Source organism: Plecotus auritus, assembly GCF_963455305.1.
Source record: "Plecotus auritus genome assembly, chromosome: 5".
Taxonomy (NCBI): domain Eukaryota; kingdom Metazoa; phylum Chordata; class Mammalia; order Chiroptera; family Vespertilionidae; genus Plecotus; species Plecotus auritus.
The window spans coordinates 142,120,232-142,140,646 of record NC_137776.1 but is presented as its reverse complement, the minus strand read 5'-3'; the positions used below and the strand labels follow the sequence as shown (position 1 = coordinate 142,140,646).

Here is a 20,415-nt window from a genome sequence, read left to right as displayed (position 1 = left end):
TAATAATGAGTAAGGTCATTGTCTCAGCTTTTGTAAATTTGTGATGGCCCCAATGGCTCTCTCTCATCTGATTAAGGACATTTCTGAAAACAAGGTCAGCTCAGTCTGGTAAAATAACTGACACCAAACTTATGAGAGACTGCAGGCTTTCCTTCTTATGAGGTGGAAGTGTCAAAGAATATACAGCACACAGGAGCTCACATATCCTCACTGGTTGATTGCTGTACCATCCTTGCCCCAGGAGGGGGAGGGTAAACTGAATATCCCATTCCTACCCCGGAGAGGAAAAAAAAAAGAGTTGGTTAAGAAATATCAACCCTTTCTTCGCTAAGGACCCTCCTCTGGTCTGTCCCCATAGTATGGGTCCTTGAAGGCTTAATTGCGGTAGAGCAGCAAGAATCACCTGGGAAGGTTTTTTAACTATTCCGATTCCCAGGCCACAGCCCGGCCAATTAAAGTAGGCTACGAAGAATATGAGCATTAATAACAGCAACAAAAAAAGATTTAGATAACTCGGATGTGCAGTCAAGTTTAAGCACCAGTGGGCTAGGTTGAGCAAGCGTGAGAAGGCATTAGCTTGGCGCCTGACAAGGAGATGAAGTTCTCCTCTCCGAGAGGACACTTAGGAGGCACTTGTTGCAGCAAATAGGTCAAAGGGGAGAAAGAGACAGTACACGTCCTGTCTTTCTCCAAGTCAAGGGAGTCTCCACCCATCCAGTGTGGGTGACCCAGGCTTGCACCTGCAGCTAGGGGTGGGATGAGGTTGGTCTCCAGGCCTGGGGGACTGGGCGGGGTCAGGTGACTGGAGGTAACTACCCAGCGGCGCCTCAATAGCCCCAGGTGTGGGCCGTGCGACTTGGGGCGGCTGCTGCCGCGGGGTGGAGGGAAATTTGGTGCGCAAAAGGCTCCGGTGCAGGTGGCGCTCGCAGTCCCAGCCCAGTTGAGCCAATCGCGAGCGCAAGCGCAGCCTGGTGGCGACAGCGGTAACGGAGCGCGGGGCTCTGGCAGGAGCCCGGCGGAGGCAAAGGCGGCGCCAACAGAGAGCTGCGCCAAGGCAGGAGTGAGACCTGCGGCGAGAGGAGCCAGCGAGAGCCCTCGGCGCCGCCGGGGTGTTGCCCGGCCAGAGGAGGCGAACTTCGCATGGGGAAGAAGTGGAGGGATGCGGCGGAAATGGAGCGGGGCGGCTCGGACCGAGAGGACGGCGGGGAAAGCCGCAGGTGCAGCCGGAACGCCAGCCGGGGCAGGTTTGCCGAGTCGTGGAAAAGGTTAAGTTCCAAGCAGGGGTCCACCAAGCGCTCGGGACTCCCGTCGCAGCAAACACCGGTGAGTGGCCCGGGAGGGAACCCCTGGGTCTCTCCTTCCCTTTCTCTCTCCACATGGGACTCGAGCCCTTTCCATGGTGCTGAACTTGCCTCCTAAGGGCTCCAGCTACGGAACTTGTGGAGCCGCTTCTAACGGAAAAAAATAAAAAAAAGTGGAGGCTGTGAGGAGGGACAAGAAGGAATGACTTCCTTATCGTCAGCCACAGAGAGTCTCCTGACGTCTCTGATGTCTTTGCAAAAAACTGGGAACATGCTGAGAGGCGAGGGGCTCACTGTCAGATCATCAGAGTTTTGCAGTTAACGAGGGTGTGAGATGCTGTGGAGTGTATTGTTGTGACTCAGGTGCATGTCCTGAGGATCTTTCTGGGTAGCATGTTCGGAGGTACTCGGCAACCGCTGAATTAGGGCGGAATAGGAAGGGCATGCCATATTTTTACTCTCTTAACAGTTGCTCTTTTCCATCCCACAACCCCACTATGTTAATGGGTGCGTTTGTTTGCCGAATATCGTTTGCATGAACAGAATAGCAAAAATACCCCAGGTGCTTATCATCCTACTGTTAACACATACGACATTCAGAAAAAAACAGTTTTCCCATGTGTCAGTTCCTCCTCAATGTCTAATTAGTGCAACAGAAGCACACGAGTGAATTAATGTGGGCATCGGATGTGTAGAGAAGTACAGTTGATAAAAAAACTTCAGCTGCATTTGCATTTTTAGTATTTAAATATTAGCTGCTTTCCCTCAGCCTAGAAGGAGAGAACTCTGTTCTAAGACTGCGGAGCCCTCCTGTTGCTCATAGGGAAGAAGGACACATCACTTTTAACTTCCAAAATATTGAGGAACTCAGTGTGTGTGTGTGGGGGGGGGGGGAAAGGGGGTGTACTTAAGTTTTATATATAGAGGAGTGTTCAGCAAATATTGCATGGTGAAGAGAAAGTGAATTAATTAAAAGAGAGGATGGTACATAAGCATTGGATTTCATAGCGTGAACAATGTTAGGCTGCTGTGTCTGAGCAGGGTCGTCAAAAATTAATCCCTGAAAAGCAGGAAGTTTAAAACATTACTTCAACAGAATGAAATGTAAACACGTTACAATTTATAGGGTGTTTATTTTGTTTGCTTGTTCACAAAAAATACTAGCAGAAAGTGGTATTAAATTTGAAATACTTTCTGTAATATTTAGTGAGTTTTTTAAGTTTTTAAAATTTAAATGTAGATACAGTACACTTAAAATGCAATTCATTTTATTGCATGCATTGAAATATTATTTATTTAGAAATGTAGAATTGAAAATATTTTAAAAGGATATTACTGTTCTGAAGATAGGTTTTTCTAAAATAAATATGTAGAAAACATAACATTGATGACTTCTGTCAAATATGTGAGCTAAGAATTAATTTTATCCCCCTTTTAATAGAAAGCCTACATATTATTCTAAGTAACTTATGTTGCTTCTTTGATTCTGTTCAACAGGTGTGTGCAGAGTCTATATTAAGGCTATATAAGAATCTTCATATAACTATAAGTTGGGTTAAATAACTCACAGGTTTGTTATGTAGAATAAAGATGTGTGTGAGAGAGAGGGCATAATAGCATACTAGGACAACAAGAAGGCGTCTGGAAAAGTAACTGTGACCCCTTGTTTGCTAAGGGTGATGAAGGTGCTATATTTTTCTGCAGTACTTGTTCATTGAAACATTAGTAATTCAGTTAAAATCCAGTTATGGCAAAAGCCTGAGCTTATTCTCACATTGTATGGCAAATTTAATATTGATTTTGTTTTAAAAAAAAATCTAGTAAGTGCTCCTAACCATGATTTTAATCAGCAAATTTAAAAAACACACAAAGATAATCAGGTTTTTAACCAAGGTTTGATTCCATTAGTTGTTAACAAAGACTTTCTATTTCATTTGTAAGAGAGATACCTCACTTATTTATGCAAACAGGAGAGAGGGGATAATAATGCTTGTAGCAGATATGCTTTAAACAAGTTTAATCTTCAAGTAAGAGTTTTTCCCCTTTTAAAGTGAGTTGGTGCTATTTTAAACTTACTGTATTTCATGCCAAAAAAAAAAAAAAAACAGCTTAAACTATACAGTAGGAAGTGATTAAAGCAACTAATATAACTGATGGTGCTTTTTATTTATTCTTATTTATAAACAAGGTATTCTGAGATGTGGCTTTGGATCTTATTCTTTTTTGTGTTCTACTCAGAAATATGGTGGTAGCCATCCTGATGAAAATCATATGAGGATTTTACTCTTTTTTTTTTTAAAAAAAAAAGTCAAAATAGATAAATGTGTAAAAATTTAGTTTATAATAAAAATTGGGAGCTTTCCTACATCTTTCTTTCTTTTGAGAATGTAAATGATTATATAGACGTTCTATTAATGTGGCCTTTGTTACTCTTTGCTATAGTTAGAGCCTTGAAATCCCCACTAGTTAAAGTTATTCCCAGGGAACACTATAGTCCATGACCTTCTCCCCCAGGAATGATTGCATTATTTTTCATTTTAATGAACAACAAAGCATGCATACATCATAATTAATGGGAGAGATTTTCTCTAGCAAGGAGAGGTCTGCCATATTCTTGGTCATCTAGAAAGTACTTTGCTTTTATGATCTGAGTCATGGTGTTTTTGCGTGTGGAGTGTAGGGGAGGTTTGTTTGAATCAATCTTGGTAATTAGATTTTCTACTTCACTTATCACTAAGTATGTTGTGGTTTCGTAGAGATTTCTCATGATTTTAATGCCATTATTAGTAACAAAAAAGTTGCATTTCTGGCACTCTCTTTAGTACTCAGAAAAATGGTCTCCTAGAGTTCTTTCTGGAGTAAGGTAGGCCCCTGGTAGGACAGTGTGTATCGTCTCTGCCACAGCTCTCTGGGGTCTGCTTCTGTTCTGGCATCAGCCAGGCCTAAGCAGCACCACCCTGTGCAACATCTGGTGGAAAGGGCAGCTGTTCTGAGTCACAACAGTGGCATTTAAAGGGTGTGTTTTCACGTTCTGGGCCACAGTACGTCTAACAAATCAATTCTTGATGATTTTTCAAAAGATATTGTTTTCATTTTATAATTCAAGAAACACTATTCTCTCCCCTATTCTTATGCTTTATGGCTGACAATGCCAGCTTTAGTCTAGTAATATACTGTATCCAAATTATATTCCAAATCATGAAATTCTGAAAGAGTGCAGTAGGATTTAATTATACCTACTCCTTGGAATTTGTTTCCCTCTGAAAGTGGTTTACAGATTATTTTTTAAAATCTAAAAACAGTGTTTTTAATAAATATAATTTTATGTTAGTTTTTTAAAAATATGTTTATTGATTTCAGAGAGGAAGGGAGAGAGAAATAGAAACATCAATGATGAGACAGAATCATTGATCGCCTGCCTCCTGCACAACCCCCTTCTGGGGATGGAGCCCGCAACCCAGACATGTGCCCTTGACCAGAATCGAATCTGGGACCCTCAGTCACAGGCCGATGCTCTATTCACTGAACCAAACCAGCTAGGGCTTATTTTAGTTTTATAGGTATTTAAGTATAAAAGACTATATATTTGAATTTTGGATATGAAATTAAGTTTCTTAATATTAATGTGTTACATAATGTCTCTGTTGAATTGGCCAATAGGCATAAAAGTAGAATGACTTCGCCTCCATTCTATATGATCTGAATTTCATATTTATTCTTGAAGTATTGTTCTTATTACTCCTATTATTTGCTTCAATTCTATCTACATAGAAATGCATGGAGATCTATTGAAAGGTGATTCAGCAAGTGTTGTCTGGTGTTACAAATATCAAAAGCTCACCTCAGCATGTATGCATTTTTAATTTTGAAAGGTGAGTACCTCCTGTAGCCCCACTACTATTTAGAGGCTTGTTTTCAAATAATTGCAGATTTAATTTAATCTCAAAGTAAGCACTGTGTAAAAGAAAAAGAAAGAAACAGTTCTGAGAGAGTGAAATGATGTGTAATTAGAGTTGTTTTTCAACCTTAGGTGGCATGCTTGCTTCCACTAATGCCATAATTACCCTTATCAGCAAATGCCAACCACCGAACATCACACCTTGTGCAGACAGGTGAGCAACTGAGAGTGTATGGAAATCACAGTGAGCGTTCTGAAGCTGCAGTGCTGCAAACTAGATAAGCCCAGTTCAGCTGGTTACCAAAGTCACTCTTCTCACAGTGGTTTGAGATGTTAAGACTGCAGGATTCCATGAACAACCTGTTTCCATTTCTGAGGCTGACTTGCTCTGCTGGCCTAGTAGGTGACTTCCGGCTTTTCTAGACCTAGTTTGAAAGCTGGGTTCTTCAAGATCTTAAAATAAATGAGAAACACTGAGTCAAAGGCAGGGCTAAAGTCAGAAAAACTCATCTCCAAACCAATGGCCTATTTGAAGATGGCGTGGATGGTAGATCCCTTGGTAGCTGTAGTAGAAATAAGAGCCAGTTGAAAACAAAGAATCTTCTGTTTCCGTTTTCAGTGTCTGATGGGCTATTGCAGTGTCATTAAACCCTTAATAGTTTGTTCTTGTTACACAAAGGGCTCTCCTGGTGGAAGCTGAATGAGTCCCCTGCAGTGCTTGTCCATTACTGAATAAGCCTTTCCTTGACAGGTTGATTTTTGTCTACTGCCCTTTACTCACTGTGTTAAAAAACTAAAAAAGGGACAAGGTTTTATTGCTCAGGAATACAGATGTATTCTCCTGTCATTGTGAGTTTTTTGATGGGGAAAAAAAAAGCCATTTTCATCATGGTTCATTTTGTTTAAGCATTTCTGAAATGTCATCTTTTTCCCCTAGTAATTAATATAACAACTAACTAGCTTTTTCTCATCTATCATCGTGAATTAAATTTTAATTTGGTTTCATCATTAATTTGAGGGCCATGAATATATTAGCTGGCAAATGAATAACTCAAATATTTTAAGTTTTGAGAAGTAAAATATCCTTGTATGGTGATAGTTTTAATAGTGTTTTCAACTATTTAAAATATATTAGAACAGTTGCTCCTGCCATTGTTTATTGAGATATTTAAAAAACCAAGCCATTAAAATCATTTATAAATAGTAGCAAAACATTATATTCATCTGTTCTGACCAGATAAACACTGAAATAGGAATAAACACTGAAATAGGAATTTCATATAATTTTTACATGTTATGAAATGTTAGTGTACTTTTGACTTTAAAAAACCATTTAAGAATGTAAAAATCATTTTTAGTTCACAGGCTAAGAAAAAAACAGGCCATGGACTGGATATGACCCTTGGTGGGAGTTTGCTGATCCCTAGTTTCTCCATTGCTTCATTAGGACATTGCAAATGGTTATAGTATAATTAGTTCTTTCCTTTTTAATTTATTAGATGAACTTTTTTTTAATAAATAGGAACCCCCCCCCCCTCAAGTATTTGCTTACCCTGAATTATACTTTATACAGTAAAGTCAAGATAAATTCTTGAGAGAGAGTTTCTAAAACATTGAACTAATGATAATAGGAGCTGTGTTGTGGCATTGATCTGTTTGTTTGCTGTCAGGCCATAGATTTTAATTGGGTCACTGTGTTCAGTTAAACTCTCAGAAAATACTTGGCTTGTTTGCCATGGAAGCAAATTAAGGTGTCATTAAGAAATGGAATATGTAAAAATATATTGTCTATTTCTGTGTTAGGTTTTGCTCTCAGGATTTTAAAAAATCATGAGCATTGTGTTTGTTAGGTTTCTACTGTTGCCTTAAGAACTTACCACAAAGTTAGTGGCTTATGAATTTATTATCTTAGTTCTGTTGTTCAGAAGTCTGACACAAGTTTCTCTACATTAAAATTAGGATGTCAGTAGGGCTGTGTTCCTTTCTGTAGTGTCTAGGGAGAACCCATTCACTTGTCTTTTCCAGCTTGTAGAAGATACCAGCATCCCTTGGCCCCTGGCTCCTAGCTCCCTGGTCTTTCTTCAAGGGCAACCAAATTGCATCCGGTTGACCCCTGCTCCCATCCTCACATTGCTTTCTCTCCCCTTCTCTTCTGCCTCCTTCTTCATATTATAGACCCTTAGGATTATAGGGGACTCACCTGGACAATGCACAACACCCTCTTTAAGGTCAGTAATTAGCAACCTTGATTCCCTTTGCCATGTAAAGTAACATATTCGCAGGTTCTGGAGATTCAGATGTGGACCCCTTTGGGAGGCCATTTTTTTGCTTTTCACTGGCTTTAAACTATCAGTTTTGTTTGTTAAATCTTTTAAAAAATATATCTTTATTGATTACAGAGAAGAAGGGAGAGGGATAGAGAGACAGAAACATCAATGATGAGAGAGAATCATTGATTGGCTGCTTCCTGCATGCCCCCTACTTGTCAAGGATTGAGCGTGCAACCTGGGCATGTGCCCTGACTAGAATTGAACCGGGACCTCCTGGCTCATAGGTCATTCACTGAGCCATACCAGTCCAGTGTCATTTGTAAAATCTTTACTAAACAGTTTTGAAGATGGTGGTGAAAGATGCTCTAAGGTGCCTTTAAATCCATGATAAATACTCCTCTATTTGTTGATTTTATTTATTTATTTATTTATTTTATTTTATTTTTTTACAGAGAGGAAGGGAGAGGGATAGAGAGAAACATTGATCAGCTGCCTCCTGCACACCCCCGACTGAGGATGTGCCCAAACCAAGGTACATGCCCTTGACTGGAATCGAACCTGGGACCCTTCAGTCCACAGGCCAATGCTCTATCCACTGAGCCAAACTGGTTAGGGCAATACTCCTATTTGGAAAGGGGTTCTGTGGGCAAAAGAACAGAATAGATGAGGGTTCACTGCACTCTTCCCCCACCCCCACAACTTTATTGAGCTATAATTTACAAATGAATATTGTACATATTTAAGGTATACAGCCTACCTTAAATATATACAATTACAGACATGATGTTTTGAGATTATATACATTGTGAAATGATTACCACAATCAAGCTAATTGGCATATTTGACACCTCGCATAGTTACCAGATTTGTTTTTGCAGTTAGAACATTTAAGATCTATTCTCTCCACAGATTTCAAGTATATAATACAATGTTGTTAACTGCAGTCATCATGCTGCACGTTGGGATCTCCAGAATTTATTTATCCTGCATAACTGAAACTTACACTTCTGTTTTCTGAGTGTTGAATTTATAATGATGTCTGTAGAAGTGAAAATTGCCTTTCCCACCAGTACATTTGAGGATATAAATATTTTGTTTTGACTTACATTTTAATGAGTCTGTACAAGATAAAATTTCATGCTGCAGGAGAAACAAATGTAAAAAAGACTTTTGGAAGACTAATTTATGGTGGTGGGAGGGATGAAACCATAAGTTGGTATACAGCTTGGTATAAGCATAATGGTATATAGTTAGCAATGAAAAGTAAACAATATGTTATGACTTATAAGTCTATTAAAATTGTTTTAATTAAATTATTGGTCTGCTATAGCTTGGTGAGACTGACTAAATGAATGAGGAAATCAATTGATCGGTCCTATGAATAAACAGATGATGGCATTTTCAGTTTTTGATTCACTGAATTGAAGCTGTACAAGTAAAATAAAATTTTTGGATATCCTTATAAATATTAATTTTCTAGTTAGAAGTTGCAAAGAGCAATTTTTACTACTTTGTAAATATTTTATTAATTTTGTTCTTCTTAATGAATGCAAATAACCCTTAACTTGAAATTTTGAATTACAACTATTTTTTAAATAGGGCCTTTGCAGTTTTTTTTCTGTTATTTCAGAATGTCTGATTTTTTCATATAAGTGCTTGTCTCCTTTACTCAATAATCATTATAACTATAGATAATTACTATAAACCACTATATTAATAGGAAAGAAAGGAGGATGAATATTAACACCAAATGAGGACATAGCAATAAATGAGAGTTTTCGAAATGCTAAGATCAAATGAGGTGAAAAGTTGAGTCTTTCTTTCTGAGAACATGCCTATTTATTTTCTTTATTGAAATACATATAACACTGTGTAAATTTAAGTATACAACGTGTTAATCTGATACATTTATATATTGTAATATGATCACTATGAAACAAAACAAATTCTGACCAAATTACTGGAACTAAACTGAATAAGCAGTATGTCAAAGGAAGTATTTTATCTTTAAAACAGTAGTTGATAGTAATTTCCTAGAGTCCCAGACTGTGATTGCCTAAGCCACAGCAAATTGGGCAATGAACAATTAAATTGTAAAACTTCAGGGAAACAGCAAGTTGACTGTTTTCCCTAGATACAGGGGTCCTCAAACTTTTTAAACAGGGGCCAGTTCACTGTCCCTCAGACGGTTGGAGGGCCGGACTATAGTTTAAAAAAAAAACTATGAGCAAATTCCTATGCTCACTGCGGGCCCGGGACGAGTCAGCTGTTAAGCAGGACAGGCAGTGGCACCCGGCGGGCCAGATAAATGTCCTTGGCGGGCCGCATGTGGCCCGCGGGCCGTAGTTTGAGGACGCCTGCGCAGCCTAGAACATCTGTCACATGATGGTAGACGTTCTGTGGTGAAGTTTCAACATTTTCAAGGTGTATGAAGCCTCAATATTGGGAGAGTACAGAGCTTGGGAGTGAGAGGTACCCTGGTTTGGAGCTGCTATCTTCCTATCCCAAGTCAGAGAGAGAGAAAAGAGAGAGAGAGAGAGAGAGAGAGAGAGAGAGAGAGAGAGAGAGAGAGAGAGGGAGGGAGAGAGGTAGGAAGGCAGGAAGGGAAAACAGATAGAGGGGAGGGGGAGATATGGATGGGTAGATAGAGATAAAAGTATTCTAACTATAGCATTTGCAGCAGATATTCTTGGGCTATGTATCAACAGTAGTCAGTCATTTGTATATATATGTATGGAATGTGTTGAACTTGAAATTTCAGCAGGTGTTCAGAATTAGGGAAAAACAAACAGACATATTTATAGACATACAACTGATGGAAACTCTATTTAAGCAGTGGGATATGAAAGCCCAGAAATTCTGCAGTTGGCTACTCGTGGCTGCAGAGAAATACCAGTGAAGCATGGGACCAGAGAAAGCTGAAGTCCATGTCCAGAGCTAGGCAAAAGGACCACGATGAAGACAAAAGATGCAGACCCTGACTTTTAAGATAGAGACATTTCCCTTTATCATTTCTGACTAAGGGTTTCACTATGGCTATGCATTACTGTGACAACTGGTATATGTGGTTAAGTTTTAGTAATTGGGGAGTTACCTCTATTCCTTTTATTCCCTTTTTGTTGTCTTTTTACTGTAAAGTCTGTCACAAAAGTAGCCCTTCAGGAATTACTGATGGGAAGCAGCGTGATTGGACCTGACAGATGTTTGTTGTCATCAACTCATTGCCCAGTGGGAGTACCAGTTTCAGAATAAGATCTACTCCCATTTGTTTTCACTTGATATACAAAGTTATCCTTCTATGTAATGACGCATTTTGAACACAGAGATAAACTTGAAGATTGCTTTCTTTTGTTCTGATGATCAGCAGCCATTTGGTGGGAAATAAAGATGAGTTTTTAAGCATTTAAAAGCACTAAATGAAATTAATTTTCTTTAAAAGATAAACAATAAAGATTCAAATTACAAGAGCCCAGGACAAAGTGGAAATGATCTGCGTTGCAGCTACCAAAAGTGGTTGTTTAAAAGGTGCATCAAGTTATTGGATGTAACTATAGAATGCAGGGGCAACAGTAACTAAAACAAGAGCTTACTTCATGTTACCAAGACAAGATGCTCCAAATAAATAGACTATGAAAATGAATGCAGAAAGAACCAGTGTTAAATAATGGCTAAGTCCTACTTTTGTCTCATTACCCACTAAGTAGGTGGGGGAGGGATGTGTGTGTGTGTGTGTGTGTGTGTGTGTGTGTGTGTGTGTGTGACCATACCATGTCTTGTAACTGGTGCCTTTGGGTCCACTGATGGAGACAGTTGACTAAGCTGGTATGATAACATCATGGTCCTGCATTGATCTGAGCAGTGAGGTAATTCACAGGATATCGTATTACCACATCATTTGTGAATCATACACATTATAAAAGCTTTGGAAGGCTGGGCATTATTTCTTCTTCTTGGGGAAAATGTCTGATTGTCAAACATAACCTTAGCTATGCCTGGAGTATAATCTAGTCCAGTGATTTTCAAACTTTTTCATTTCATACACACATAAACTGATTATTGGATGGCTATTGTTGTTGGCTGTTGTCATTATTAAATTTGACAATCTAAGGGAAAAGCGGTCAGTGCCCCTCACTAAGTAGTCAGGTCTTGCATATTTTAAAAATTGTTGTGGCACACTAGTTGAGAATCACTGATCTAGCCCTTTGGTTTAGGATCTCATTTAGGACAAGGAGTATATTTTATTCATTAGTGTATCCCAAGTTTTGTTCAGTGTCTGGCGTGCTGTGAAAACTCAGCACTTGTGTGTGGAATAAGTGGAAGAACATAGTGAAAATGTTCTGGACTTAGGTGTTTCATATTCTAGACAGAGAAACAAGGAAGAAAGGGAGAGAAATGAGCAGTATTATGGTATTTTTAAGTACCAGGCATTTTCAGTGATCTCTTCTGTAAACTCATTATCATTCTGAGGTAGGTTTTATTTGGATGCTAAAAGCACAGAAAAAGAAACTACATTTCAGAGATGTCAAGTAAGTGTTAACCAGGAGAGCTGGGAATGGTAGAGATTGAATTCAAATGCATGTTCTTTAATTTTTTTCAATACTCTGTTGACTTGTGAGTTAGGGATAAGATGACTAAAAGAGCATAAACAAAGTTTATTGGAGTCTTTTCGCTCACAAAGGTCATTTGTTTATGGAGGTGGCTTAAAGGTTACTATGGATATGACATTACTCAGGGTAGAACTAACTAATAAAAGCAATGGACTATATTGTCATTAGAGTTGCCAATAAGCTCAGTTAAAGGAATAAACTATTGAATGAAGAAAGAAAAATATGGTATTTTTGATGCTACCTTTCTTAATATTGTTCAGTGAAAATAGGGCATTGTAAATGTATGTACATGATTGTAAGATTTAATTTCCTTTATTATTTTTAGCATATTGAATCATTTACTTATTCTTTCAAGTTTTAAATAAACTCTGGTTATTTTATGTATGTGATGTGAAGCAAAAGCACATCTAAAACATTTTAAGTTTGAATAAAATGTGAGTATAGAACCCTTGTTAAATAGGTTCTCTGTGTGTGTGTATGTGTGTGTGTGTGTGTGTGTGTGTGTGTGGTGTGTATGATCTGCTATTAGAAAAATGTGACAAATAAGAGTTAAATAAGAACCTTGGAGTTTAATTTGAAAAAGTAATTACCTTGGTTTATTGTGAGGTCAGAATAGATTTGGGCAAATATGCTATATCTTAATACAATTATATAAAATGGCAATTGGTATCTATAACAATGCCCTCAGCCAAGATGTTGTACTCAGATACATGAGTAAATGGATTTCTGTTCTGTGCTTGCTTTATTAAGGCGAGAAACTGAATAAAGATCAGGAGGCAATATGTTCAATTACAATGGGTGAAAAAAAATAAACTAACAAAATCACTTAATGAAAACATCCCTTTTCACAAGAACTCCTATTTAATCCGACTCTGTGTGCACGTAAGAAATATATACCTATATTTTCACAACCAGGTATATTTGAAATCTAATTAGGACATGCTGACTTTTGCTGCAAATCTATATAATGATCATACAATTGAAGAGTTTCCATTCAGTTTTCTCAGGTCTCTGGGTCACTGGCTGTGGGAGATAATGGTGCTGGTAGGGATACCATAAGAAGCAACATGTGCCTACACTCTTTATTTGTTATCATGAGAAAAGGAGGAAAGTGAACATTTGCTTTATGCTCAGCATTTTGTTAGGCTTTTTTATATTCATAACAGTTTTATATTTTATACATGTTAGGCCATTTGATCCATACAACAACCTGATTAGGTAAGCATCATCTCCATTTTACCAAGTACTAGTCCTCCTGGAGCTTATATCCCAGTGAGGGCTGGCAGCAGACACACAGACAAGCCAATAAATATATAATAAAATGTCTAGTGACTATAGGTACTATGAAGAAAAAGAGAATGAAAGGGGGCACTATTATAGCTAGAGGAAATGTACTGGTGCTATAAGACAGATGTTAGATTGAAACAGGGGAACAAGCAATGGAGACACCCTGGGGAAGAATGTTCCAGGCAGAGAGAACAGCAAGTACACGTGTCCTGAGGGAGAGGAGTGTTGAAGGAACAAGAAGAAGGCCAAAGACGCTGAGCAGAATGAGCCAGGAGCCAGGAAGGAGATAAAAATTTGAAGCCAGATCTGTCTGACTCCAAGCCTATGTCCACAATATTCCCTTTGCACCACCATGAATTGGGGAGATGTGTACCAACTAGAGAGGGACACAGGAAGTCAGAAAACAACTCCAGGTTTCTAGGATAGACTATAAGTATTGAAGGAAATTAAGAATAGGACAGCAAGATGGTTCCTTGGAGGCAGAATGATATGGGATCTTGGACTTAGGCTCTAGGATATAGATAAATGTGGATTTGCAAATTAAAACAGCAAAGAGTGTGACATGGGAATGTTAGTAATAGTTACACATATTGAACTGTAGGTGCCAGAAACCATTCTGTGGGTTTTTTGGATCATTTGTTCCTTATTATAACCGCAGGTACCCATTTTACAGATGATGAAACTAAGGCATAATGATATTAAGGAGCTTGACCAATGTCATGGAGCACAAGTTTGAAATCAGGCTGCCTGCTCTACATTCTGTAACTCATAAGAAATGGACAGAAAATGTAGAGTGTTTTTTCTTTCTTTTTTTATCTTCACTCATCACTTTCCTGAAAGATGGAGCAAAGACTGACAGATGAGCTATCAGAAAAAAAATATATAATATTCCCTCTGAAGATTTTAAAAGGAAATTTGGGAGGAGTGAGTTGGAGTGGGGATGGTGAAGACACACATTTAATCAAAATATTTTCTCATCTGCTTTCCTTGGGCTGGTGGCCAGGGTGAAAATTTGATTAACCAATGAGGTACAATACTGTGCACATAGTAGGTCCTCAATAAGGAGCCCATTAAATCTGCTTCAAAATGTTCTTTATATTAAGCTAAGCCAAGGACCCAATTATTGGAACCTGGAGCAATTCTATGTTTATAATATATTCAAAATGTGCTCAAGGGTTAAAAGAAGCATGAGGGAGTATACATTTGTTTTTGTTATATCTTTGAAAATTTGCATTTTTCACAAAACAGGAGTTTTAGGCTTGTTTCACTTGCAAATTTATCTGCTGAAACATGGCAGAGCATCAGAACAAGTAGTTTTAGATTAAATTTGTCAAGCCCTGCAGAGATAAGTTAATGAAAAATAATCTGAAGAAACTCAACAACGAAATGGTAAAACTGTTCATCAAAATGTGTAACTGATTTAAACAGCAACTGCATTAGAGAAGCGTTCCTAAACCTGCTGGGATCAGAATCACCTGGTACTGTTCACACTGCACCTGTGGGCTTTCCCTCTCTTCCGCGAGGCTGGGAGCACTATACAGCTGACTCTTGAACAAGACTTGGATTCCAACTGCCCATGTCAACTGAACTGCTAGGGTCAATTGAAAAAAAAATCCACATGTAAGTGCACCTGTGTAATTCACACCTGCATTGTTCAAGGGTCAACTATAATGTGAAAAGATTCCCCAGTGATTTAGATGAACACCCATATTGGGATATTACTATTTGGATATGTTATCTGTGATGGTGATTCTTAACATTAGTGGTATCAGAATCACCTGAAAGTCTTGTTAAACCATGCTCCCCTAGGCGTTTCGAATAAAACAGGCTCTCAGAGTGGTCTGAGAGTTTGCATTTGGAATAAGTCTCCGCCCCCCTCCTTCCCGCCGCCCTCTGTGGGGCTGGCTGCTGCCATTGCTCTGGGCATTGCATTTTGAGGACCCTGACTTACAAGAACTTCAGAGTAAGACCTGGGAGGCTACAGGCCAGGTAAGTGACACCGCTGTTATTAACAGTATCTGGGAGACGCCATGGCGCGGGATAGAACCCTTAAGAGCTAGATTTGCATTCCATCCCTGACACTCTGTATTATCACAGGGAACATACTTTGGCTCCTCAGTTGCTTGATATGTAGAGTTTGATAAATAATCTTTACTTTAAAAATGTATTGAGAAAAGCAGTTAAGTAATATGTGAAAGCCTCTATTGTAGTGCATAGCATTGAGAAGACAATAAAAAAAATTCTAAAAAAAAAAAGTTGGCAGGACTTCCCTAGTATGTCATGTCTTATAATATTATTATAAAAAAAAACTGATTCATTAAACAAATGTTTGTTGATTGCTTATAAACTGCTAAATAGTGTCTTAGATACTGGATCTACCCACTATTCTTATGTAGGTCACAGTCAGGGAGACACAGCCAATAGACAATTAGATGAAAATGTGATTGTGAAATACAAAGTGCAATGGAAGAAAAGAACTGGCACAAGAGGTATGGAAAAGCCTCTCTGAAGGGGTGGCATTTAAACTGCTACAATCTAAAGGTGGAGGAAAATCCAGTAATGGGAAGAGCATTCCACGAGGAGAGAATAGCATATGCACAGTCTCTTAAACCAGAAAGACTTGAGTGTGTTCGAGGAACTAAAAGAGGACCAGTAGCCTGCAGCCAGAGAATGAGCTAAGTGTACTAGGAGAAGAAATTGGGGAGGATCATAGTGCCAGATATGTACCCCTTTGTGGGTCAGAGTAAGAGGCCGGATTTTGTTCTAAGCATGGTGGAAACCCATTGAGTTTCAAGCAGGGAAATAATAGGTATTACTAGACGCTCTCCAAATGCTTTGTAGATAATAGTTGGGAGAGGAAGAAGAGAAGTGAGAGGCTATTGTGGGAAACATGGGAAGAAATGATGATGACCTGGACCAGTGTGGTGGCAGTGGAGATGGGAGGGAATTGACGGATTTTCTGATGTATTTTAGTGGTAGAGGCGATTGGGTTGGCAGTTGGGTTTCAGGTGAAGTAGAGGAGACAGTGTGGATACTCATTGTTTTGAGAAGTTCGGTATGATATGAGAGCAGAAAAAATGGGATGGGCACCAGGAAGGACATATATAATCTAGGTACTTTTTTCTTTTAAGATGAACACCAGAATATGTTTGCATGTTGATAGGAATGATGTCACAAGTATACCTTGAAAATATTGTGGGTTTGGTTCCAGATCACAGCAATAAGTCAGTCATAATCTTCTTGCTGGTGCAGGGTGGTGCCTTCAATTTGTAAAACATGCACATCTGTGAAATACAGTAGAGTGAAGTGCAATAAAATGAACTATGCCTAGAGGGGGAAAGAATGATGATGAAAGAGAATGGACACCTTTACAATACAGAGTCATGGAGAAGGCTGGAGGGGATGGGTCTTCTATAAAATTCTGCAAAAAAGCAGAGTCACTTTCTGAGAAGACACCAGGGTAAACCTGGCATTGCCAATAATATTTGAACCATGTCCTACCTTATGATGTTGCTTATATTTGGATTATTTTACTTGTCTTGCATGCTTATTCTCTGTTTTTCTCCTTGGCTTGCCAGCTCTCAGAGGAAGAAAACCCATCTAATTTACCTCATACCTAGCACAGTGCATTGGCATAAGTGCCATCCAAATGAGTTTCCTGAAATACTGTAGTCGTGGGGGTGGGGGGGAGTGGAAATTTAAACCCAGATCTCTTAATTGGTAGGTGGTTTGCAATAGGTGCAAAATGACAGAAGAGAAGTGAGAGGCTGAACAGTATATTAATACAAATGTAAATCAAAACTTAAGGTTGCTGAATTGGATGTGGAACAATGGAGAAATGAGATTTCTTTATTGAAGACTAACTGGAGTGAATTATCTGTAAGGAACTCAGGACATTGTGAAGTTGTAAGGCTTCCTTGGGAATCCAAATGATTTGAGTTCTGGGTGGAAATCAAAAGGCCGATCCTGGAAGCTGAGAAGATGGATGGTTGAGCTGCACTCACTATAATTGGGCTGGAAGCTCAGCCAGCTCATTTCATTCAGCCCCTTTTGTCACCTTGTCTCAGACAAGGTGGAAATATTATTGGATTAGGAAGAAAGGCAAATGAAGGAAGCAGGTTTGTTACATGTAAGTGAGGTTGACATGTTAATAATTTTAACCTCATTAGGAAAATATTGCTTCTCTGGGTTATGAAATTGGGGGCTGAGGCTAAGATTTAGGAAGAAATAAGCTGTCAGAAATAGTAGAGACATATTAAATGGATTAGACAAAACTCCCCATGCTGTTAATATCTTGGATCATCCTATTAGATTTTCTTTAAACTATATATACTTCTTAACTTTCATAGCCAAAAGGTGTAATGCACATTATTTGTGTTTATATGTAGAAGAGCAGAGATAATGTTTTCTACCCACAGAGGTTCGGCAATGAGCATAAAATATTGAGAGAAAACAAACTTAAACTGCTTTCCTGGTACCAGGCTTTGTTTGGTTCTAGAAGACTGCTTTGTAGATAATGGTGACAGTAAATTGTTCTGAGAAAACAAAGGAATGGTTATTCAGAAAAATGCCAGGTGTTTTTTGTTGTTTAGATGGAGTGTTTGCTTCTCCTGTATTCTGGTCACATTCGAGAATAGTCTTAAACAGATGAATCTTGAAAACAAAAATGGCAAATTTTGATTGGTTGTTAAAGGTTAGTTCATAAAAAGAAAAAAAGTTCTATTTAAGAATTCTATTTCTATTCTTAAATAGAATTTTTTTTCCTGGCCATCTTCACAGGATCTCTCCTGTTTATTTCTTATGATGTTTTTCATTTAAAGTTATCTGTCAAAAAGTGAAAAACTGCTGCAAACCTGAGAAATGAATTTAATGTTAAGGAAAGCAATTTGCTCAGCAGGGAATGGAGTGTTGTTACTCTGGGTTTTTGCTTTGGTGAGCGAGTGATGGCAGACCTAAATGAAAGTGCTGGGAAATGAATAAAACTCTTCCTAATCAGCTATGTAGGGGATTGTCATAGGATTCATTTGTTTCATTTGCTGGGCTGAGATTTAGACAGAGGAGATTTTGCCTGCATCTGGCTGTGGGAATAAGAGTGTGAGGAACACTCCAAAGGTCACCTGTCTTACTTGAGGGTGTGTGGTCAGCTGGTGAAGGTTTAAAAATTAGTCTTAATTCTCCCCTCAACAAAAAGGTATCTGAGTTGCTATAATGTACAATTGTTTTGGAGGATCAGATAATACTCTACAATATCAAATGATGTGTGTGTTTTAATTATCAGCTGAATAATTTTCAAAAGCTAACTGTTTCTAAGAAACGAAGCATAGCAATATGACATGAACTCAGCCACACGTGTCTCATTTGGAGTCCCTTTTCACTTCAGTGATCACGGAAGTGTTTTCAGTGCATTTGGAAGTCTTTGGGGGCATACTACTAGAAAAATGTGTCCAGTTATGTTATCTGTGAAGTAGAAGGGAGCAGTGATTTTTCAAACTATATTTGGTAAAGTCCCAGGTTTTTAGAAAATGTGCATTCGGATTCTTTGGGAAACTAGACATGTGGCCAAGGGGTCATTGCCATCTATTTGTAACTCAGTCTAGTAGTGAATAGATTGAAAGGTCTCAAAGGCAGAAGGATCCCTTAGTCAAAAGGGTAGAAAGTGATTGCCCTAAGTAGCACATGCAGATGGCATTGCTTGTTGTGTCTACTTATCACTGCATAGATCCTCTGTCATATTTTCCTTCAGCATCCAAGATACTGATTCCTTTCTTCAGATTTTCCTTTCCGTTTGATGCCAGAATAGTCATGGTTCCTTCCTAAGTTGGCAGTCGTATTATCATTTCTGTGATATTTGTTACATCGCTCCCTTCAGAGTATGTTCTTTACGCATTTGCTCTAAACGTCATCCTGAAGGAAAGAGGGTTTATACAAGGCAAATGTGTTCATGGTTACTTAGGTGGCTCTTTGAGGGAGGAAGTAGTCAGCAGAAAGTCCCTGGAGTATTCCTGCCCTCAGCATTTTCCTGCAGTCACCCTCCCCTTCTCCCCGGCTCCTGTGCCCTCCCTACCAGACTGTCCACCCACACCACCCACCTCGGGATGTCTCACATCCCTACTGTTCTCTCCTCCTTTTGCATAGTGATGTGAGACAAAGAAAATAGCCAATGTTTACGAGGTTTTAAGTATGGAAATAATAAAAATTGTTATGTAAAATAAAATGTAGCACAATATTTTCAATGGAAGAATGTATAACCAATTGGACTGTGAATTACTAATCACATAATTCATGATTTAATTTTAGAGACTAGTTCGGTTTGATTTCATTGCATGAACCTTAGGAGCTTTAATGTTCAAAGAGTGTCAGAATTATACTTGAAATATGTATCTGAACCAAAATATGACCATAGTAACCATTATTCACACCTTTATATAGAACAGAAATCACTAGTTTGGTTTATTATGAGAAGAAAATAAGCCAAATTGAGACTATTCATATCAGAACTTTTTAATAGTATGATTCAACTTTTTGTTGTTGTTGTTGTTGTGGTAAAATATACATTTTTATCGACCATTTTACATTTTTAAGTTCAATGACATTAACTACATTCACATCATTACATCAGAAATTTTAAGGGAACATGTTTTGTGACTTGTATTTCTGGTTCCAAATTTTAATTGCAAATGTTTTGATTCTTTTTACTACCTGCCCAATTATGAAAATTAAACTAACAGAATTCACAATTTATGGCCAACAAAAATGAACTGACTTGCTATCTGACTGATTTTTCGCTTGCTCAAGAATAAATTATCTCAGAACTTTGTTTCTCAGGTAAAGAGAATCCTGCTGTTTTGCAAACAAACAAAAATACTGCTTGACAATGTGGTGTCTTCTACACATTTGAATAAATTTCTCAATCTTGAAATATCTGAATAGTTATTTGATTTCTGCATCCTTTGGGGGGGGGGTATGTTTTTGTTTTGTTAATCCTCACCCAAGGTTATTTTTTCCATTGCTTTTTTAAAGAGTGAATGGGAGGGAGGAAAGGAGGGAGAGGG

At 38.4% G+C, this 20,415-nt stretch overlaps 1 protein-coding gene across 4 annotated transcripts in view; it reads left to right on the top strand.

Annotated features, from left to right (window-relative positions):
- Positions 1-959: 959 nt before the first annotated feature.
- Positions 960-20,415, top strand: part of TRPM3 (transient receptor potential cation channel subfamily M member 3) — a 711,013-nt gene continuing 691,557 nt past the window's right edge. For 2 of the 4 annotated variants that reach the window (XM_080667735.1, XM_080667741.1), the window contains exon 1: positions 989-1,323. In XM_080667735.1, coding sequence (XP_080523861.1) covers positions 1,141-1,323 — 183 coding nt within the window. In that variant the 5' untranslated portion in view covers positions 989-1,140. Of the gene's footprint in view, positions 1,324-20,415 lie in introns of all 4 variants that reach the window. The other 2 variants (XM_080667736.1, XM_080667742.1) reach the window with 2 other exon arrangements.